Source organism: Coregonus lavaretus, assembly GCF_964263955.1.
Source record: "Coregonus lavaretus genome assembly, chromosome: 33".
NCBI lineage: Eukaryota > Metazoa > Chordata > Actinopteri > Salmoniformes > Salmonidae > Coregonus > Coregonus lavaretus.
In genome coordinates, this window is record NC_140020.1 from 18,612,086 (window position 1) to 18,635,125 (window position 23,040).

A 23,040-nucleotide genomic window follows, 5' to 3' on the forward strand; every position below is an offset into this window, starting at 1 on the left:
GTAAGCCAGTTGAGAACAAGTTCTCAACTGCGACCTGGCCAAGATAAAGCAAAGCAGTGCGATAAAAACAACACAGAGTTACATATGGGGTAAACAAAACAAAGTCAAAAATACAACAGAAAATATATATACAGTGTGTGCGAATGTAGTAAGTTATGGAGGTAAGGCAATAAATAGGCCATAGTGCAAAATAGTTACAATTTCGTATTAACACTGGAATGATAGATGTGCAAATAGAGATACTGGGGTGCAAATTAGCAAAATAAATACCAATATGGGGATGAGGTAGTTGGGTGGGCTAATTTCAGAATGGCTGTGTACAGGTGCAGTGATCGGTAAGCTGCTCTGACAACTGATGCTTAAAGTTAGTGAGGGAGATAAGAGTCTCCAGCTTCAGAGATTTTTGCAGTTCGTTCCAGTCATTGGCAACAGAGAACTGGAAAGAATGGCGGCCAAAGGAGGTGTTGGCTTTGGGGATGACTAGTGAGATATACCTGCTGGAGCGCAGACTACGGGTGGGTGTTGCTATGGTGACCAGTGAGCTAAGATAAGGCAGGGATTTTCCTAGCAGTGATTTATAGATGACCTGGAGCCAGTGGGTTTGGCGACGAATATGTAGTGAGGGCCAGCCAACAAGAACGTACAGGTCACAATGGTGAGTAGTATATGGGGCTTTGGTGACAAAACGGATGGCAATGTGATAGACTACATCCAATTTGCTGAGTAGAGTGTTGGAGGCTCTTTTGTAAATGACATTGCCGAAGTCAAGGATCGGTAGGATAGTCAGTTTTACGAGGGCATGTTTGGCAGCATGAGTGAAGGAGGCTTTGTTTGCGAAATAGGAAGCTGATTCTAGATCTAACTTTTGATTGGAGATGCTTAATGCGAGTCTGGAATGAGAGTTTACAGTCTAACCAGACACCTAGGTATTTGTAGTTGTCCACATACTCTAGGTCAGACCCGCCGAGAGTAGTGATTCTAGTCGGGTGGGCGGGTGCAAGCAGCGTTCGGTTGAAGAGCATGCATTTAGTTTTACTAGTGTTTAAGAGCAGTTGGAGGCTACGGAAGGAGTGTTGTATGGTGTTCAAGCTCGTTTGGAGGTTTGTTAACACAGTGTCCAATGAAGGGCCAGATGTATACAAAATGGTGTCGTCCGCATAGAAGTGGATCCGAGCGTCACCAGCAGCAAGAGCGACATCATTGATATACACAGAGAATAGAGTCGGCCCGAGAATTGAACCCTGTGGCACCCCCATAGAGACGGCCAGAGGTCCAGACAACAGGCCCTCCGATTTGACACATTGAACTCTATCTGAGAAGTAGTTGGTGAACCAGGCGAGGCAGTCATTAGAGAAACCAAGGCTATTTAGTCTGCCAATAAGAATGCGGTGGTTGACAGAGTCGAAAGCCTTGGCCAGGTCGATGAAGACGGCTGCGCAGTACTGTCTTTTATCGATCACGGTTATAATATCGTTTAGGATCTTGAGCGTGGCTGAGGTGCACCCATGACCAGCTCGGAAACCGGATTGCATAGGGAGAAGGTACGGTGGGATTCGAAATGGTCAGTGATCTGTTTGTTAACTTGGCTTTCAAATACTTTCGAAAGGCAGGGCAGGATGGATATAGGTCTGTAACAGTTTGGATCTAGAGTGTCACCCCCTTTGAAGAGGGGGATGACCGCGGCAGCTTTCCAATCTCTGGGGATCTCAGACGTTACGAAAGAGAGGTTGAACAGGCTAGTAATAGGAGTTGCGACAATTTCGGCGGCTAATTTTAGAAAGAAAGGGTCCAGATTGTCTAGCCCAGCTGATTTGTAGGGGTCCAGATTTTTCAGCTCTTTCAGAACATCAGCTGTCTGAATTTGTGTGAAGGAGAAGCTGTGGGGGGGGCATGGGCAAGTTGCAGCGGAGGGTGCAGAGCTGGTGGCCGGGGTAGTGGTAGCCAGGTGGAAAGCATGGCCAGCCGTAGCAAAATGCTTGTTGAAATTCTCGATTATTGTAGATTTATCGGTGGTGACAGTGTTTCCTAGCCTCAGTGCAGTGGGCAGTTGGGAGGAGGTGCTCTTATTTTCCATGGACTTTACAGTGTCCCAAAACTTTTTGGAGTTAGTGCTACAAGATGCAAATTTCTGTTTGAAAAAGCTAGCCTTTGCTTTCCTAACTGATTGTGTATATTGGTTCCTGACTTCCCTGAAAAGTTGCATATCGCGGGGGCTGTTCGATGCTAATGCAGTACGCCACAGGATGTTTTTGTGCTGGTCAAGGGAAGTCAAGTCTGAGGAGAACCAGGGGCTATATCTGTTCTTAGTTCTGAATTTTTTGAATGGGGCATGCTTATTTAAGATTGAGAGGAAAGCACTTTTAAAGAACAACCAGGCATCCTCTACTGACGGAATGAGGTCAATATCCATCCAGGATACCCGGGCCAGGTCAATTAGAAAGGCCTGCTTGCTAAAGTGTTTTACGGAGCGTTTGACAGTGATGAGAGGTGGTCGTTTGACCGCGGACCCATTACGGACACAGGCAATAAGGCAGTGATCGCTGAGATCCTGGTTGAAGACAGCGGAGGTGTATTTAGAGGGTCAATTTGTCAGGATGATACAGTGGGGAAAAAAAGTATTTAGTCAGCCACCAATTGTGCAAGTTCTCCCACTTAAAAAGATGAGAGAGGCCTGTAATTTTCATCATAGGTACACGTCAACTATGACAGACAAAATGAGAAAAATAAATCCAGAAACTCACATTGTAGAATTTTTAATGAATTTATTTGCGAATTATGGTGGAAAATAAGTATTTGGTCAATAACAAAAGTTTCTCAATACTTTGTTATATACCCTTTGTTGTCAATGACACAGGTCAAACGTTTTCTGTAAGTCTTCACAAGGTTTTCACACACTGTTGCTGCTATTTTGGCCCATTCCTCCATGCAGATCTCCTCTAGAGCAGTGATGTTTTGGGGCTGTCGCTGGGCAACACGGACTTTCAACTCCCTCCGAAGATTTTCTATGGGGTTGAGATCTGGAGACTGGCTAGGCCACTCCAGGACCTTGAAATGCTTCTTACGAAGCCACTCCTTCGTTGCCCGGGCGGTGTGTTTGGGATCATTGTCATGCTGAAAGACCCATCCATGTTTCATCTTCAATGCCCTTGCTGATGGAAGGAGGTTTTCACTCAAAATCTCACGATACATGGCCCCATTCATTCTTTCCTTTACACGGATCAGTCGTCCTGGTCCCTTTGCAGAAAAACAGCCCCAAAGCATGATGTTTCCACCCCCATGCTTCACAGTAGGTATGGTGTTCTTTGGATGCAACTCAGCATTATTTGTCCTCCAAACACGACGAGTTGAGTTTTTATCAAAAAGTTCTATTTTGGTTTCATTTGACCATATGACATTCTCCCAATCCTCTTCTGGATCATCCAAATGCACTCTAGCAAACTTCAGACGGGCCTGGACATGTACTGGCTTAAGCAGGGGGACACGTCTGGTACTACAGGATTTGAGTCCCTGGCGGCGTAGTGTGTTACTGATGGTAGGCTTTGTTACTTTGGTCCCAGCTCTCTGCAGGTCATTCACTAGGTCCCCCCGTGTGGTTCTGGGATTTTTGCTCACCGTTCTTGTGATCATTTTGACCCCACAGGGTGAGATCTTGCGTGGAGCCCCAGATCGATGGAGATTATCAGTGGTCTTGTATGTCTTCCATTTCCTAATAATTGCTCCCACAGTTGATTTCTTCAAACCAAGCTGCTTACCTATTGCAGATTCAGTCTTCCCAGCCTGGTGCAGGTCTACAATTTTGTTTCTGGTGTCCTATGACAGCTCTTTGGTCTTGGCCATAGTGGAGTTTGGAGTGTGACTGTTTGAGGTTGTGGACAGGTGTCTTTTATACTGATAACAAGTTCAAACAGGTGCCATTAATACAGGTAACGAGTGGAGGACAGAGGAGCCTCTTAAAGAAGAAGTTACAGGTCTGTGAGAGCCAGAAATCTTGCTTGTTTGTAGGTGACCAAATACTTATTTTCCACCATAATTTGCAAATAAATTCATAAAAAATCCTACAATGTGATTTTCTGGATTTTTTTTCCTCAATTTGTCTGTCATAGTTGACGTGTACCTATGATGAAAATTACAGGCCTCTCTCATCTTTTTAAGTGGGAGAACTTGCACAATTGGTGGCTGACTAAATACTTTTTTCCCCCACTGTATCTATGAGGGTGCCCATGTTTACAGATTTAGGGTTGTACCTGGTAGGTTCGTTGATAATTTGTGTGAGATTGAGGGCATCTAGTTTAGATTGTAGGTTGGCCGGGGTGTTAAGCATATCCCAGTTTAGGTCACCAAGCAGTACGAACTGAGGATAGATGGGGGGCAATCAGTTCACATATGGTGTCCAGGGCACAGCTTGGGGCTGAGGGGGGTCTGTAGCAAGCGGCAACAGTGAGAGACTTATTTCTGGAAAGGTGGATTTTTAGAAGTAGAAGCTCAAACTGTTTGGGCACAGACCTGGATAGTACGATAGAGCTCTGCAGGCTCTCTCTACAGTAGATTGCAACCCCACCCCCTTTGGCAGTTCTATCGAGACGGAAAATGTTGTAGTTGGGGATGGACATTTCTGAATTTTTGGTGGCCTTCCTAAGCCAGGATTCAGACACTGCTAGAACATCAGGGTTGGCGGAGTGTGCTAACGCAGTGAATAACTCAAACTTAGGGAGGAGGCTTCGGATGTTAATGTGCAAGAAACCAAGGCTTTTACAGTTACAGAAGTCAACAAATGATAACACCTGGGGAGTAGGTGTGATACTGGGGGCTACACGGCCTGGGTTAACCTCTACATCACCAGAGGAACAGAGAAGGAGTAGAATAAGGATACGGCTAAAGGCTTTAAGTAATGGTCTTCTAGTGCGTTGGGTACAGAGAAATAAAGGGGCAGATTTCCGGGCATTGTAGAATAGATTCAGGGCATTATGTACAGACAAGGATATGGAAGGATATGAGTACAGTGGAGGTAAACCTAAGCGTTGGGTAACGATGAAAGAGATAGCATCACTGGAGGCACCGATTGAGTCGGTCTCCGTGTGTATGGGGGGTGGGACAAAGGAGCTATCTAAGGCAGGTTGAGCTGGGCTGGGGGATCTACAGTGAAATAGTACAATAAGAAATTACCAAAACAGCAATAAGCAAGGCATATTGACATGGGAGAGAGAGCTAAGACAACAGCTGGTAATGGCGACAAAGTTTGGGCTGAGGCTAGACATAAACAGGATGCGGTACCGTATAAAGGAACAGTCCAGCAGGCATCAGCTGTATAGCGGAGTTATCATATGGTCCGGTGAACAGCAATAGGAGAGTTCGGAGGTAGTTCGGGGGCTGCTACAGCACTGGCGAGCAAGAGGCCACGGCTTGCGTGTACTAGCGGGCTGGGGCTAGCAGATGGATCTTCGTGGTCGACGTCGTAACGGGAAGCCTGTTGAAACCACATCAGACGATTTTGTCGGCAGACCAGTCGTGTTGGATCGGCGGGGCTCCGTGTCAACACTAGGAGGTCCCGTCCGGTTGACAGAGAGGTAGATAGCCGGGAGATGGGCCTGGCTCAAGGCTAGCTCAAGGCTGATTAGCCAACAACAACAACATCCATTTGGTTGCAGCTAGCTAGTTGCGATGATCCGGTGTTAAAGGTCCAGTGATTCCGGCAGAAAAAACGATATGTTCTGGGTCGATAACGCGCTGTGCAGACAGTGCTGACTGGCCGATAATAGTCCAGGCTAGAGCTGGCTGGTAGGTAGTGTTGGCCACAGACATTGGTGAAAAACCGCTAACGGTGGCTAATAGCAAGTAGCTAGTTAGCTGGCTACTCCCATCCGGTAGACAGAGAGGTAGATTGCCGGGATATGGGCCTGGCTCGAGGCTAGCTCAAGGCTAACTGGTGCTTGCTTCGGGGGCAGTGGTGATTAGCCAACAGCAACATCCATTCGGTTGCGGCTAGCTAGATGCGATCCGGTGTTAATGTCCAGTCATTCAGTTATGCAGAAAATCCGATGTTCTGGGTGAAAACCGCTAACGGTGGCTAATAACAAGTAGCTAGTTAGCTGGCTAGCTAGTTTCAACTGGAGATTCTAGATAAAAGGTAAGTCAATAATAGAATCTGTTCCACATTGAGTGAGGCGGGTTGCAGGAAAGTATATTTTGTAGAAGGATGAAAAGTTTGATAGGGAAATGTATGAAAAATACAAAAAAATACAAAAACCAGGCTATTTACACGGACACACAACAAAGAACACGACCGCACTGCTACGCCATCTTGGATCTAAATACATAGTTATTTTAGATGAACTCTCCCCTCTGGGACAATACAATAATGTGACACACAATCTTGTGTGGAATGTCCTTCCTCAGTTTAAATACATGTGTAAATAGCTTGTTGCCTGTAATAAACCTGGTAGAACACATTCCCCATGGGAACAGTACTTAATCAGACCAACAGCTGGGGTTGACCTGACTGACTCTTGTGAAATGGACGGTCACATCCTGAGCGGTCATCTACTCTGTCGGTCAATGTATGTGGTCCACTACAAACACTAACTGGACCCCTGGACATGACATGGTCATAAACGCCAGAACACAACCTTCCCTATACTCTGAAGTGGAAAGATACAGGAGTTGATACTCTTGTTATGATCATAAAGAATTTTGAAGGACTCAAAGGGTTTTACATTGTATGGGAGTAAAACTTCCTGATGTCTCTATACTGCATCTGAAGGTCAACTGTGGTCCAGCTCATATAAATTATCCTTCACTCTCAGTCTTTGTTGTTCTGAGTGTGTCTATGCCCTTGTTCTGTACACAGAGGGCTGAATTAGGGCTGATTATAGAACAGACAGTGATTGATGCCAGAGGACGTATTCTATGAATACTAATCAGTTTAAAAAGGTACAGGTTCTGACCGGTGTGACTTGAGACCATCAATCCTTTAAAGCGGCAACCTGCAGTTGCTTCATCCATTTTGAGACTTTTAAATTAATGAAATATATCCATTGATTCTTGAAGAATATAACTTTTAAATGCCTCATAAACTTAGTTAAACTGTCGTACCCAATCATCTTTTTTTACTCATTTGTTTATAAACATAAACACTGTATTGCCTCAAAACACGGTTAAAACTATAATTCTGATATCATGGATGGTCAGTCCTTGTATCCATAGCTCTGTCCATGAGTTTGAGAGTAGTTACATTTCTCCAGCCAAACCCTCAGCTGTTCACCAAATCAGTGGCAGGGAGCCACTTAGTTATTGTTTGAACTGCAGATTGCCATTTTAAAACAAAAATTATTTGACCTGATGCCCTGCTTGAACGAGGGGAGGTGCTCTAGGATGTCCAATTACATGACGCTCACGTAGCACTGGATATATTTACAGAGTGGATATATTTACAGACTGGATATATTTACAGACTGGATATATTTACAGAGTGGCTATATTTAAAGACTGGATATATTTACAGAGTGGCTATATTTAAAGACTGGATATATTTACAGAGTGGATATATTTAAAGACGATATATTTACAGAGTGGCTATATTTAAAGACTGGATATATTTAAAGACTGGATATATTTACAGTGGATATATTTACAGAGTGGCTATATTTAAAGACTGGATATATTTTAAGACTGGCTATATTTACAGAGTGGCTATATTTAAAGACTGGATATATTTACAGAGTGGCTATATTTAAAGACTGGATATATTTACAGAGTGGCTATATTTAGTGAGAGAGGGAACGAGAGGGAGAATAACAAAGCTAGCAAGCAAGAGGATGAGACAATAGAAAGATCAGAGAGAATGGGAGACATAAATGATTGAGAGAATGAAACAGGGAGAGTAATTTAAAGATGAGAGAAGGATTGAGACTGACAAACTAAAACTGACAGCAAGCGGTTTCTCTGTAAGAAACAGTATGTACTATATAGTGGTATGACTCACCGGGGCCCAGTTTGGCCACAGCATAGAGCAGGTCGTAGTTGATGACGGCCGTGGCCTCGTCTATCTGCTGCCAGCCAATGGGCGGTGAGCCAGGAGGGGAGATGAGGAACTGTTTAGAGGGCTGAGGAGGAGCCAGGTGCAGGTTATCACTGTCTGATACTGGGTTCTGGACCTGAGGGAGGGAGGGAAAGAGAGAGGGAGAGAGAAAGAAACCAATTCTTAATGAATAGGTTTGAATCCAACGTCTCTTAGTAATGGGCTTGAACAAAAACCTAGTCTACAGGGGTACAGACCCACATCATCGCCACCAGGCCTGTCATTTTATTTTATTTTGACATTTTAGTCATTTAGCAGACGCTCTTATCCAGAGCGACTTACAGTTAGTGAGTGCATACATTTTCATACTGGCCCCCCGTGGGAAACGAACCCAGAACCCTGGAGTTGCAAGCGCCATGCTCTACCAACTGAGCTACAGTTGGTAGTTAGTCATCTTGACTAAAGGCTAATAGGCCTAAATTAGTGCAGATCACATGCAAATTAACCTAATGTAGCAGGCGTAGAAAGACAGCTGAGCGGAGTCCCCACTTTTTCAGGGGAAACGGAGGTTAGGTTGATATTAGGTCATCTCTAACTGGAGAATAACTCATGGACTCTCTCTGCCTCAGCAGAGTGTTTAAGACCCTGATAGCCTTTGGGAAAGGAATTAGACAGGCCTATTGGCTAATGTGGAGCAATCACATGCTGCTGCAAGAAGGACGGCACACACACACACACACACACACACACACCCTGGAGAGGCTTTTAAAGTTAGTCACACTGCATCGGTGACAAAACGTACACATTTTCCATAAACACATTTATTCCCCTGAACTATACACCATAACTAAAGCTAGTGACAATGTGTCTTAATTCCTCTGTCTGCATGCTACATGTTGCTTGTTCTATGTTGCTCTGCATGTGCTCACTGCTCATGGTTTGTCTGCATTATTATTCTAATTGTTTTTAATAACCTGCCCAGGGGCTGCGGTTGAAAATTAGCCGGCTGTCTAAAACCGGCACTTTTACTGAAACGTTGATTCATGTGCACTGTCCCTGTAAAAATATAAATAAACTCCTTCCAACAATAGGTAACAGAACTATCATAAGGGGAAATCAAAGTCACAGTCTATGGCAGTCAGTTCTGCTTGTTGTACTGTATAACTACTGACCTGGGCGAAGTAGAGTTTGAGCTTCTTGCCCCTGAAGGGCGTTTCGTGCAGCTCTATCCTGGCGCTGGCGGCAGCTTTGGGGTTGCTAAAGTTGAGGCGGACACGCCGGAAACTCTTGAACAGCTGGAATGTCACCCGCTCATCATAGGACAGGAACAGAGCCTCGAACATCTCCTGAACCAAGACAATAAAGAGAGACAAAAACAAACCACAGATGAAGTTGTGCATAATATAGTTTCAGGTGGTAAATGCCAAAGCATGAATAATTCAGATAGTCATACAGTAAGCCCTGAGGGAGAGAGACAATAAGCAGTGTCTGGGGTGAGGTTCCATATTTATCACAGCTGCAGCCTCCACCAGTACCAACAGAATCCTTTCTCCAGGTAATAACCTGTTTATCATGCACAGAGGATGCTGCAGGTTTCTGTGTTGTTTTATTGGGTGTAGTCTAGATTATGTCTTCTGTTGCCGACCAAATAAATCACCCATTCATTAAGCCTGGCCAGAGAAGAGCAGGAGAGAGAGAGAGGGGAAAACATTTGTGTGTATGCATGTGTGTGTTTGCGCGCACGTACGTATGTGTACGTATGTGTGAGTGTGATTGGAATCTATCCGCTTGCTTAGCATTCATTTCCTGCTGGGGAGCAGAGCTAATGAAAGGTGTCTTATCTGAGCATCATCTCCCAGACCTGCCCTGGGCTCCATAGAGGAGGAGGAGGAGAGAGAGAGAGAGAGAGAGAGAGAGAGAGGGGAGAAGTGTAGTGGATATGGACACAGCGAAGGCAGAGTTGGGGGAGACAGGGAAGCAGGGTGGAGGAAAGAGGAGAAGAGAGGAGAAAGAAAGAGGAAGAGGTAGTCATTTCCTCAGACCAGGGGGAATCTCCCACAACCTCGGGGCTCTACAGCCTGATCGCTAACACAACATCTCTGTTACTGTAGCTATGTCTGACCTCTATAACCCCACCTCATAACCCCAGGATAGAATTCATTGGTTATTGCCAGACCAGGTTATATAGGGATGATTGTGTCAAACACTGAATTCTGTGAATTAAGACACTCAACCAAAAAGGAAATCTCCCACCTCAGTTAACTCATACGACTTGTACTTTTCCCAAATGAGACATTCGTTCACAATAACAAGCAGGTTTTAAACACAGCATTAAAGACAGAGCAGAGCATATGGCCTATTTCCCCTCCTTCCTCCCTCCCTCCTTCCTTCCACATGGTGGTGAGCTGAGCTGCTGTTCTAGCAGACTCTAAACGAGCCACCTCATTTAGCCAGTAATGAGTGTGAAGATGAGTACTTTTAAAGAGATAATCTGGTACTTAACTGTGCATCTGAAAAAATATTTGCGCATGTGTAAAAAACAACAAAACTTGAACAGGGATTTCATTAATCTCTCTCATGTTTAAAGACAGCCACTATATCCTCCTTAGAAGGATCAGCAATAGTGAGACTGCATGGGCAGGTTACAGAGATCATGTTCATGCAATGTACAATCAATTCAATGGATCTTTTGTTAGTCAGTTAATACATTCCGTGCCAAGGAAGATTTTTAGATTCAGCTGTGCTCCATCAAATAAACAATGTGACCACATAACATTGTTAAAAGACAACTGTTAAAACTAGTCTGACAGAATAGTTAGTTCCAAGATGTCACATCTCACTCCCATCAAAACATCTATTCACTCCACTTTGAGTCAGTCAGATACAATAGTCGTCTATCAGCACGCCTGACAAAGAGAGCGTATTGGCAGCTCGTTATGTCAGAGCCGGTGACAGATGGAAATATGACTTCCTTGGTGGAGCTGGTCGTCACTTTCCAAACTAGTAAATATGTCTCAGAGCTTGTTTCCTGTCAGCATGTGTGAGATCGGTGGCGTGTAGTAGGCTCCTGATGCCGAGTGAGTGTACTGTATGTGTCCTGGGAGCTGACAGCTGGGACTGGTATGTGTCTGTCCTGACTGGGTGGGTGGAGATGAGTGGTGACAGCTCAGTTCAACTTGCTGTACTACTCCCCTCTGACAGGTGAGGGGGTGTAGAATAGAGCTGTATGGTAGAGGAGTACCTGGCTCACTGCAGGTGCCTTGGATCAGCACTTTAACAGTTTCCCTCTGCGTTGTCGGAGTTGTGTGAATTAATACAGCAGCAAATGTTGCTGCTTCACTTTAGAAGTGGTCCTCTGTAGCTCAATTGGTAGAGCATGGGGCTTGTAACGCCAGGGTAGTGGGTTCGATCCCCGGGACCACCCATACGTAAAAATGTATGCACACATGACTGTAAGTCGCTTTGGATAAAAGCGTCTGCTAAATGGCATATTATTATTATAGAAGTGTGTTCAACATTTCACCTCGGTAGCATGTTCTTCTGCCTTTCAATAAGCCAGAGCAGTAGGATGATGTTGCCCCCTTGACACTGATAAGAGGTCACTTTTGCATTCCTCTCCCGGAGAAGTATGTGGCAGGGTCTACAGACAATCACGGACTACAAAAGGAAAACCAGCCACGTCGCCGAGACTGACGTCTTGCTTCCGGACAAGCTAAACCATCAATCAATCAATTTCAATCAATTTTATTTTATATAGCCCTTCTTACATCAGCTAATATCTCGAAGTGCTGTACAGAAACCCAGCCTAAAACCCCAAACAGCTAGTAATGCAGGTGTAGAAGCACGGTGGCTAGGAAAAACTCCCTAGAAAGGCGAAAACCTAGGAAGAAACCTAGAGAGGAACCAGGCTATGAGGGGTGGCCAGTCCTCTTCTGGCTGTGCCGGGTGAAGATTATAACAGAACCATGCCAAGATGTTCAAAAATGTTCATAAGTGACAAGCATGGTCAAATAATAATCAGGAATAAATCTCAGTTGGCTTTTCATAGCCGATCATTAAGAGTTGAAAACAGCAGGTCTGGGACAGGTAGGGGTTCCATAACCGCAGGCAGAACAGTTGAAACTGGAATAGCAGCAAGGCCAGGCGGACTGGGGACAGCAAGGAGTCACCACGGCCGGTAGTCCCGACGTATGGTCCTAGGGCTCAGGTCTCTCAGTTGGCTTTTCATAGCCGATCATTAAGAGTTGAAAACAGCAGGTCTGGGACAGGTAGGGGTTTCGTAACCGCAGGCAGAACAGTTGAAACTGGAATAGCAGCAAGGCCAGGCGGACTGGGGACAGCAAGGTGTCATCATGCCCGGTAGTCCTGACGTATGGTCCTAGGGCTCAGGTTCTCAGAGAGAAAGAGAGAACGAGAGAATTAGAGAGAGCATACTTAAATTCACACAGGACACTGGATAAGACAGGAGAAGTACTCCAGGTATAACCAACTAACCCCAGCCCCCCGACACATAAACTACTGCAGCATAAATACTGGAGGCTGAAATACTTCTTTGCTCGCTTTGAGGATAACACAGTGCCACTGACGCGGCCCGCTACCAAGGACTGTGGGCTCTCCTTCTCCATGGCTGACGTGAGTAAAACATTTAAACGTGTTAACCCTCGCAAGGCTGCTGGCCCAGACGGCATCCCTAGCCGCATCCTTAGAGCATGCGCAGACCAGCTGGCTGGTGTGTTTACAGGCATATTCAATCTCTCCCTATCCCAGTCTGATGTTCCCACATGCTTAAAGATGGCCACCATTGTTCCTGTACCCAAGAATGCAAAGGTAACTGAACTAAACGACTATCACCCCGTAGCACTCACCTCTGTCATCATGAAGTGCTTTGAGAGACTAGTCAAGGATCATATCACCTCTACCTTACCTGCCACCCTAGACCCACTTCAATTTGCTTACCGCCCCAATACAACCACAGACGATGCAATCGCCATCACTCTGCACACTGCCCTATCCCATCTGGTCAAGAGGAATACCTATGTAAGAATGCTGTTCATTGACTATTGCTCAGCATTCAACACCATAGTACCCTCCAAGCTCATCATTAAGCTTGAGGCCCTGGGTCTGAACCCCGCCCTGTGCAACTGGGTCCTGGACTTCCTGACGGGCCGCCCCCAGGTAGTGAAGGTAGGAAACAACACCTCCACTTCGCTGATCCTAAACACTGAGGCCCCACAAGGGTGCGTGCTCAGCCCCCTCCTGTACTCCCTGTTCACCCATGACTGCGTGGCCAAGCACGCCTCCAACTCAATCATCAAGTTTGCAGACGACACAACAGTAGTAGGCTTGATTACCAACAATGACGAGACCGCCTACAGGGAGGAGGTGAGGGCTCTGGGAGTGTGGTGCCAGGGAAATAATCTCTCACTCAACGTCAACAAAACAAAAGGAGATGATCGTGGACTTCAGAAAACAGCAGAGGGTGCACCCCCCTATCCACATCGACAGGACCACAGTGGAGAAGGTGGAAAGCTTCAAGTTCCTTGGCGTACACATCACTGACAAAACGGAAATGGACCACCCACACAGACAGTGTGGTGAAGAAGGCGCAACAGAGCCTCTTCAACCTCAGGAGGCTAAAGAAATTTGGCTTGGCACCTACAACCCTCACAAACTTTTACAAATGCACAATTGAGAGCATCCTGTCGGGCTGTATCACCGCCTGGTACGGCAACTGCACCGCCCGCAACTGCAAGGCTCTCCAGAGGGTAGTGCGGTCTGCCCAATGCATTACCGGAGGCAAACTACCTGCTCTCCAGGACACCTACAGCACCTGATGTCACAGGAAGGCCAAAAAGATCATCAAGGGCCTCAACCACCCGAGCCACTGCCTGTTCACCCCGCTATCATCCAGAAGGCGAGGTCAGTACAGGTGCATCAAAGCTGGGACCGAGAGACTGAAAAACAGCTTCTATCTCAAGGCCTTCAGACTGTTAAATAGCCATCACTAGCACATTAGAGGCTGCTGCCTATAGACATAGACTAGAAATCACTGGCCACTTTAAGAAATGGAACACTAGCCACTTTAATAATGTTTACATATCTTGCATTACCCATCTCATATGTATATACTGTATTCTATACTATTCTACTGTATCTTAGTCCATGCCGCGCTGACATCGCTCGTCCATATATGTATATATTCTTAATTCATTCCTTACTTAGATTTGTGTGTATTGGGTATATGTTGTGAAATTGTTAGATATTACTTGTTAGATATTACTGCACTGTCGGAGCTAGAAGCACAAGCATTTCGCTACATCCGCAATAACATATGCAAAACATGTGTATGTGACAAATACAATTAATTTGATTTGAGATCAAAATCGAGGCAAACTGCTCCTAGATCTGTACCTAGAAGCAACTTCTAGCCAGAGTTAAGGCAAAAGCAGACATAATGTCCCTCCCTGTGTTGCGTCCAACTCATGAACATTAGACTGGGTTCCCTCTGTGTACAACAACATTCCAGTTGAGGTGATGTATCCATCTCCAGGAGTCTAGAGGCTCAGACCCACACCACACAGAGGAGGGAAGTGTTCCATCAGCAGCAGGCCAGTGTGTGGATCTGGGCTTGCTTAGCATGGAACCTGATCCACCAATCAGTAACATCACCCTCTGGGTCAGGTTTACGTTCCATCACTAGGGCTTTAGCTTACATAGGCCTAATGGCATTAAAATACCTAGCCTGTTCTTTAGTCTGTTCCGCAGAGAGGGCATTGTGAGTGTAATTTGAGAATAGATCACATTCCTTTACAAATATGGACAGCGAGGTGAGGAGTGGAGGAGAGGAAAAGCGAGGGAGGGTTTCGTTGGAGCTGGAATGGAGAGAACATAGCTTTCTAAAAATACTCCTCTCCCGCCCGCCCGCCGACCGATCGATGCATTACCAAAGAACCGGTGGGCGCATACCTCCTAGTTAAGGAAATGGCTCAGGCACATTACTGGTGGAATAATGCACGTTGTTCAGGAGGAGAGATTGATAAAAAGTGTAATTCTGAGGTAGGTAGTTAGAGAGACTGAGGCGGAGGCCTTGATGTCATCTAGACGGGCATGTTTGTGTGTGGTGTACAGAAATAGTTGTGATAGAGTATAACCTCTCTGACATCATTCATATGGGTGATGAGTGTGTGTGTGTGGGGTGTGTGGGGGCTAAGTACTGAAGGCTTTCAGGACACTTATCACCCTAATGGTGAGTGAGAGTGAGTCCATAATAAACGAATCAAACACTGTGGAGGATCTCAAGACAAATAATGTCAGCGAAGTGATTAGGAAAGAGGGTGTTAGATTGGACGGGCAGGAAGGATGTGCGAGGCCCATTATTTGTCTGGAGCTGCTTCCAGAGGCGTAACTAGGTGAGGATGCATCAAAGCTGCTCTTATCCAAGGCAATACAAAATACATGAAGGAAATGACAATGATCTTGCAGAAGCATTACTGTAGTTCAATTTCAATAATGATTATATTTCATTACTGTAGTTCAACATCACACATTTTGGTTCCTCTCTAGGTTTCTTTCTAGGGAGTTTCTCCTAGCCACTGTGCTTCTATATCTGCATTCCTTGCTCTTTGGGGGTTTAGGCTGGGTATTTATATAAGCACTGATGTAAAAGGGGCTTTCACAGACTGAATGTTACTGTATTTCAAAGCAACGTCCCTGCAATACTGAGACATCCAGGTAGAATGCATTAGATATTCTCTACCGTAGTGTGATGTGTCATATTACTTTAAGAGCAGGGAAAACAAATGCATATGACTCATACAACCTCTAGAAACACCACAGAATCCTATAATCTTATAATTAGACACATTCTGACTGCAGAATGAGTAAGATATGCACACACACAAGGTTATTCATAACTATATTTAACCCCTGCAAAGCTATTTATATATCACTTTGAGAACGACACAGAGTTGACTCATTGGCAAGACAGGAGATCTGACTACTTTTCCAAAGCAATGATCTGTCTGAAGGTATAAACTATTATCTAATATTCTGATGTAGAACCATCCAAACTTAGTCCATGTATGACAGGGGGAGTAGGGGAGAGGAGGAAATTGAGCTCATCTTGCATACTGCTTTGTGTATCAGAGCTGATGAGTTGGAAAGTGATGGTGCTCATATGGGGGTTATATGTTTAGATCAGGTGATGTGACCGGGTGACAGAACTAGGTAAAAAGAGACCTACTGCTACACACAGTTCCCGATAGAGTGAAGCCTGTTAAGAGCAAAGCATGAGGTGCCATTTTGCTAACTGTTGCCATGGGGTTATGCAACATCAACATATTTCAATAAATGTAGCACAACGAACAATAACACTCAACATAAACAAAGATGACCTTGAAATTATTACTCTGCATGAAAAAGACCAGTCCACTGAAACTCATTACCCTTCGACAACATTGACACAAGCCAAAGACAATAGGAGAATTTCTGCGCTAAAGTAAAGCACACAACGGAGGTACGCTGGGAATGTAGAGCAGCTTCCAGTATTTCAGCGTTACGACTCAGAGTTGTCCTGTGCTGTGCTCTCTCTGCACTCAGAATGTTAACGAGAAACAGCCTGTGTTCTGTTCCTACATTGTTTTCACTGGAGATTCCAGACACAGCGTTCCAGAACACTCTCACAGCATTCCCAACCAGGAGGGACTGACTGGGAGCAACATTCCACTACAGAGGACAGACAGGAATGACTAGGACATGGCTAATCCATCTTAACTGACCTTCCAAGTGACCTGAGGCTTTAGCTGGGCCAGACTGACTGATTGTACATTCCAGATGAGGATTTCAGCACACTCAATATTGCTAGTGATTGAATAAATATGCATTAAGTATGCTACAGATGTAGGATCTTAATTTGATCAACCTGTTGCAGGAGAAGAGGGTGAGAAGATTAAGAACTCCTTGCGTTTCTCTTTGGGGAGACAGTGAGGAGATCTGGCATGAGAAAGAGGGTAACATTGTGTTCCCAAAGACTTGCCCTAGCTCCTTTTAGGCCCAGGACCGAGAGAAATACACAAAGAAAATGTATTCTGAAAGCGAGCAAGCAGCATTTTCCATGGAGGAGAATGGCTTGGTCACCACTAGCATATTTTTAAAGGTACCAACTCAGTATCTCACTCTTCAGATGAGTCTCAGAGGCCCAGGAGGCATAGAGTATTCTGTTGTCTCTTCCATCTAACATCAACATGGAAGAGATATTGCATAACTAGGTCCATGAGTGTTTTTGAACACCTGACTTGACCAGGAAAAGGTCACATGGTCTTGATCACATGGTCAGGTCACAGGGTCAGGAAAAACTCCTGGCCCTAACCGTAACATATGGGTGAATAGGAGTTGACGATGACTTAACTGTGTAATGTGTATGCTATGATGCAGAACTGTCATTGCCTAGGCCTACTGCTCACACTATGATGATGTGACCAACACAATCCTTCCAAGAAAATTGCGGCCATGGTGTAAAGTATCCATTCAAGTGGGTCTTACTGTCCACACTCTTTATGCTGGTTTAGTTACAGACCACAAAGCCTTTAGTGGCGTGATTCCCGTGCTGAATCAGCTGAGGAGCGTATTTGTGGGTTATGATGATATTTGGCATGAGATTGAAAGGGAAAGTAAACCCTCCTGGGAACAAGGTGAGGAGACCGTACCGTAGCAGTGGTTATGGCAACACGCTAAACACGGGGACACAACACTGGTTGCCAACATACTATAGTCTGTTTGAGAGATTCATACCGCTTGCACAATAGAACACATCCATTATGTAGAGCTATGGAGGCTATCAGGATTACTCTGCTTACTGGAACTCCAGGTCCACCTACCACGCAAAAGAGGTTTCTAACCTCAAGGGGCTTTTCCTGGTTAAATAAAGGCTAAATAAATAAAAACTCCAACATATACAACCTGAGAAATGTCACTTCCCATGAAGTAGCCGGCCGCGACCGGGAGACCCATTGGGCGGCTCACAATTGGCCCAGCGTCGTCCAGGGTAGGGGAGGGAATGGCCGGCAGGGATGTAGCTCAGTTGGTAGAGCATGGCGTTTGCAACGCCAGGGTTGTGGGTTCGATTCCCACGGGGGGCCAGTATGAAAAATAAAAAAATTATGTATGCACTCACTAAACTGTAAGTCGCTCTGGATAAGAGCGTCTGCTAAATGACTAAAATGTAAATGTAAGTAGCAATCAGAGATTTTAAATATCAACTAGCAACAGGGCCATGACAATTCTCAGGCTCACACACAAAGACCCATTCGTACATGAGCATGCACACACACGAGCAGTGGTAGCGCAGTCCAGCCTGTTCGTGCGGGCGTCTGATGGCTTTAAGTGCCCTTAGATAATAGAGAGCTATAAAGGTGAACAGTGAACATCCTCATAATTACCATCTGGTGTTTGTAGTAGTCATGCTATTAAAACAAAATGTCAAGATGGAGGGGCCCATTCTGAAATCTATTAAACTGCGTTCCACAGTTTATGTGCTCCAATTATGGAAATAAATATCCTAATGAAGCAAAGTGCTCCGGATGACAGTAAAAGGAGTGGGTGAAAACAAACGAGAGGGTGAAACGAGAGGGGATGGTGGTTCGGTGGTGTTACAGCTATCACAGACAGTCAGTGGGAGAGATGTGCGAAGGCCAAAGAACATAGGTGTCTAGCATTATTGTGTCTGCTAACTAACAGTGTTATAATTCATCACAACTGTTATTCAGAGAAAATGAGCAGTACTCTGCATATTTCCTCAGTGCACAACAACACCAATGATAACTGGTGGAGCTAAGTGGCTCTTTGGGGTACTTGTGTTGACAGCATCACATTTGAGAATTTGGGGGTGGAAGGGGTGACGCAAAGGCTTGCTCAAGGTCAAATAAGAGATATGGAGAGAAAAGAATGTGTTGTTGTGTCGGAAGCCTGGGGATAGGCCAAGCAGCAGCCCTGGTTTCTAAACATCCAGCTCTCTCTGACGTCTACGAGTAAAGCCCAGTAAAGCATGAAATTACCACTGAGTGTTAAATTCAGAGGACACACACACACACACACACACACACACACACACCACTGCATTGCTATAGTGAAGCCCACCCCCACCAATGATAACAAGGCATCTATAAATAGGCTGTTATGGGGTCTTCAACCTTTTCTTGCCAAGGCAAACCGGAGACCCAGGGACCCCATCATACATTAGCTTGTGATCAAGTGAATGACATAATCAGGTGAATGAAAATGGCAAGGATAAAAAAATCCACATTTTAAAATGAATAGATTTGGTAGAACGTTTTTCATTATTTTGACCTCCCCACATTATAATTGGAAGAGGAAATGTAAACTCTAACATAGCCTATTAGCTAGAACAGTAACTCCAAAAACATTTTAGCTAAGAACAGCGGTTTAGCTGGTTAAACAAAGGTTAGCCATGTGTTGGCAAAAATTAATGTGCAAGTCAAGAAAGCTTACCAGCAGCACTTACCACACTGGTAGCCTGTTCACGGGTGCTTTTTCATAGCCTATGTCAGATACTCCAGTAAGTGGAATTGGCTCCAATGAGTGTACTTTGCTCATTAGGAGTTGAGAAATAAAGTTCACATCATTGGAAAGAAGATACAGTATATTCTCCTCTTTTCGACTACAGGTACGTAATTAAGAAATGTGTTTATTCTGTTGTTGCTAGTGATATTCATAAAAATATTGAATAAAAAAACAACAACATTGATCTTTTATATTATTCTTTGTTTCGTGGACCCCCTGCAGTACCCCCACGGACCCCCGGTTGAATACCCCTGGGCTAAGTGAGTGACAGAGGGAAGTGCCACTCAACTTAACCTTTCTGTTGACACCTCTCCTTGAGGAAGACACAGATCTATCTACAGCAAACCAGCAGCACTAAGGAGGACAGGACAGACTGCTCCTCATCAGTATGAGAACCACTCACACTGAAGCACTCTATCAAATAGGAACACAACAGCTCTGCACTGGAATAACATTATAAGTTAAATGGGGCCGTGTTAGAGGAAGGACCAAAAGTGATCCAAGGTGTTGTGTTTTTTCCACAGCCCCCTTTGAAGGCGATGCGGTGTGCATGTGGATATTTAAGTAATTACAGTGGTAAGCTACCAGAGCCAAACAGGCATGTTTACTGTTCACTTACTGGCATTAACCCCATCAATCCTTTCATAACAGGGGGAGCAGAGGAGAGGAGAGAAAGTGGAGAGGAAAACAACTCAACATGAAACCAGACTCACCTTTAGACTCATTCACAGATGAATGCCAACTTTAACAACACAGGCTTTAATCACATACAGACAGAGTAGGAGATGAATCAGCCAGAGACTAAAGAAAGAGAGGCCAGAATACAGGCTTTTTCTGTTCTCTCTTCCTTTTAGGGGAAGAAACTATAATTCATCTCAAACACATCCAGACTCTAGACTCTCAGATTGCTCTTTTTCATGTTGAACCTTGACCTACAGCCAAAAATAACTTCTGGGTTGTGTAACCTTGTGTCAGGAATGGTCATATTTTAACCAGGCAGGAAATTTCACATAGCAAGCTTGTGGGGGAGGGAGGATTGTTGATAAAATCTCCTATCCATCCACCTATTCATCCATCCAGTCATTTTACTGTAATGTGATTTTCCATCTTAGAGGAGAAATTGAACAAGTCGCCAATTAGAGCTGGCATGGATAGATTTCTTAAAGGTTCTCATTCATTAAACACCACACTTTATTACAGCACATTATGATTGGTCAGGCTTTATGGAAATGTAGGTTTTATCTAACCACTGTTCAGTACAATGTGATAGAAATAGAATATCTAATGTCTGTGCCAGGTTATGCATGGTGAAGACCGGAGATACTCTTTCTCTTTATAGTAACATTCCTAACTTCTCTATTTCAGCCCCTCTTTCAATGTTCTCTTTCTCCTTACCTTGTTAAACACCCAGCTAAACAGTTAGAGAGTGTAACATTCACACAATGGGACACTAAAGAGATGCAATGTTAACAATGCTGGCATCACAGTTGCTTTATCTATCATGGTGGTAGATCAGAAAGAACAAAACTAGAGTATATTCAAAGAGGTACAGACAGATGTGAATGCTTGAAATCAAAATTATTCTTCATACACTGGCTGAATAGGAATGATGTTGAATGCACCTCTTGGGATCATAGTAATAGTTTTATAAAGAGAGGAACAAACAGAAATGGTGACATCCTAATATTGACAACCATGTTGTGAAAATGCCTCCCTGTAAATACAGCTGACAGTTCTACCATCTCACTGACCCTGACCTACACTCCAACCCGAACCTACCCCAAATCAATGCCATGACCTACACTCCAACCCAAACCTACCCCAAATCAATGCCATGACCTACACTCCAACCCAAACCTACCCCAAATCAATGCCATGACCTACACTCCAACCCGAACCTACCCCAAATCAATGCCATGACCTACACTCCAACCCAAACCTACCCCAAATCAATGCCATGACCTACACTCCAACCCAAACCTACCCCGTCCTTAACCCAAATCCCTGCCATGACATGACCTCCTATACCGTCATGTTTCCATAGTCAGTCCACATCAATTACTTCAGTAATGATAGTGTTTAGTGTTGGGAATATAGTGTTTCTGTGCTCAGTCACCCACAGTACAGTATCCCAAAGAACGCACCCATAAACGTCAGTCTGAAAACCATATACCGTTCAGAACCCAGTTCACTTATTCAAGGAGTACAATGTCAAAACCACTCATTATAAACATAGCCTATTACAGTAACAGTAATCTACATAGAGACCTCCATAATAGCAGTCTTTCAAAATTCAGGTAGTGTAACTATAAGTGACTGGAGGCTGATAGGTCCTGGGTTGACGGAACAGTCATAGGTCACAGGTCAGGGTTCAAGTCCATGACTGGTACAGGAATAACAGTGACCCTGGTCCTGACTCTGCTGACTGGTGAGTTTCCTACTGTAGGGCTGAAGAGAGAGATGACATGTCTCTGTGAGCTGCTGCTCCTCCGGTCATTAAATTACATTACAGCCTGCCTCAACCTCTAACCCCTCTCTAACTATATAGGACACAGCTCAATGGAAAGTATGGACACTGGTACTGCGGGGGGAGAGAGAAAGGGGGTGGAAGAGGGAGAGAGAATGAGAGCAAGAGAGCGAGAGAGAGAGCAGAAAGGGAGAGAGGGGGGGGAGGGGGAGAGAGAGGTCATGGTGCCATGTCATGGTCAACAACACCATTGACCAGTCACATGTCAGGCTGTAGACCTGCACTTGTACACATTAAGAACCCTCGTCTGAGCCGCTCAAACACTCCATATTCATAAGAGTCTGTGGCAGAAGGGATATGGAAACCTGGCAACATGTTAAATAACACATCCGTGTCAGTGATATTCTCAGCACCATGTGATACAAGTGACTTGGTCATCCTTAGCTGCTGTGACTAAGCATAGGGAGAACCTGCTTTAGCATTCATATCAGAGAGCTTCAGAGTGGTTAGGATCTGAGCTGCTATCCTCTATCTATGTACACAACATCAGGAGCAGACTGTCTGAACATTAGCTACTCATTACCCCTAGCGCCAACCTTCACATCACTCCAATCATAAATCTCCTTAGTCGCTCTGCCTCATCTTCTATCAGAGGATAGTCTAGATTCCAGAATCTTCTATATTCTAGAATGGTTAACCCAGTTGAAAATGGTGGTGAGGAGAGCAGCCAGACCAGAGCAGCCGAGCAGCAGACAGTGATTCGTTAAACAAAACGTGGGTCCGATGTGATGGGAGGAATAATGATCACTCAAACAGAGCCTCGTTTCCTAATCACTGACTATTTTTGGGTCAATAGATGTAATCCATCTCTGTCGGGTGTGTGTTTGGGCTCCCCAGTGAGGTCCGGTCGGGCTGAGGTGTGATGCATTGGAGCAGCACATCAGGATGGAGTGTGGTACGATGATGAGCGTCTCACTCACAG

At 44.8% G+C, this 23,040-nt stretch overlaps 1 protein-coding gene across 2 annotated transcripts in view; it reads right to left on the minus strand.

The window, feature by feature from the left end:
- Nucleotides 1-23,040, minus strand: part of LOC311108559 (calcipressin-2-like) — a 109,776-nt gene that overhangs the window by 15,245 nt on the left and 71,491 nt on the right. For both annotated transcript variants that reach the window (XM_084151214.1, XM_084151215.1), the window contains 2 exons: nucleotides 9,187-9,360; nucleotides 7,979-8,150 (listed from right to left, as the gene is read on the minus strand). In XM_084151214.1, coding sequence (XP_084007340.1) covers nucleotides 7,979-8,150; nucleotides 9,187-9,360 — 346 coding nt within the window. The remainder of the gene's footprint in view (nucleotides 1-7,978; nucleotides 8,151-9,186; nucleotides 9,361-23,040) is intronic.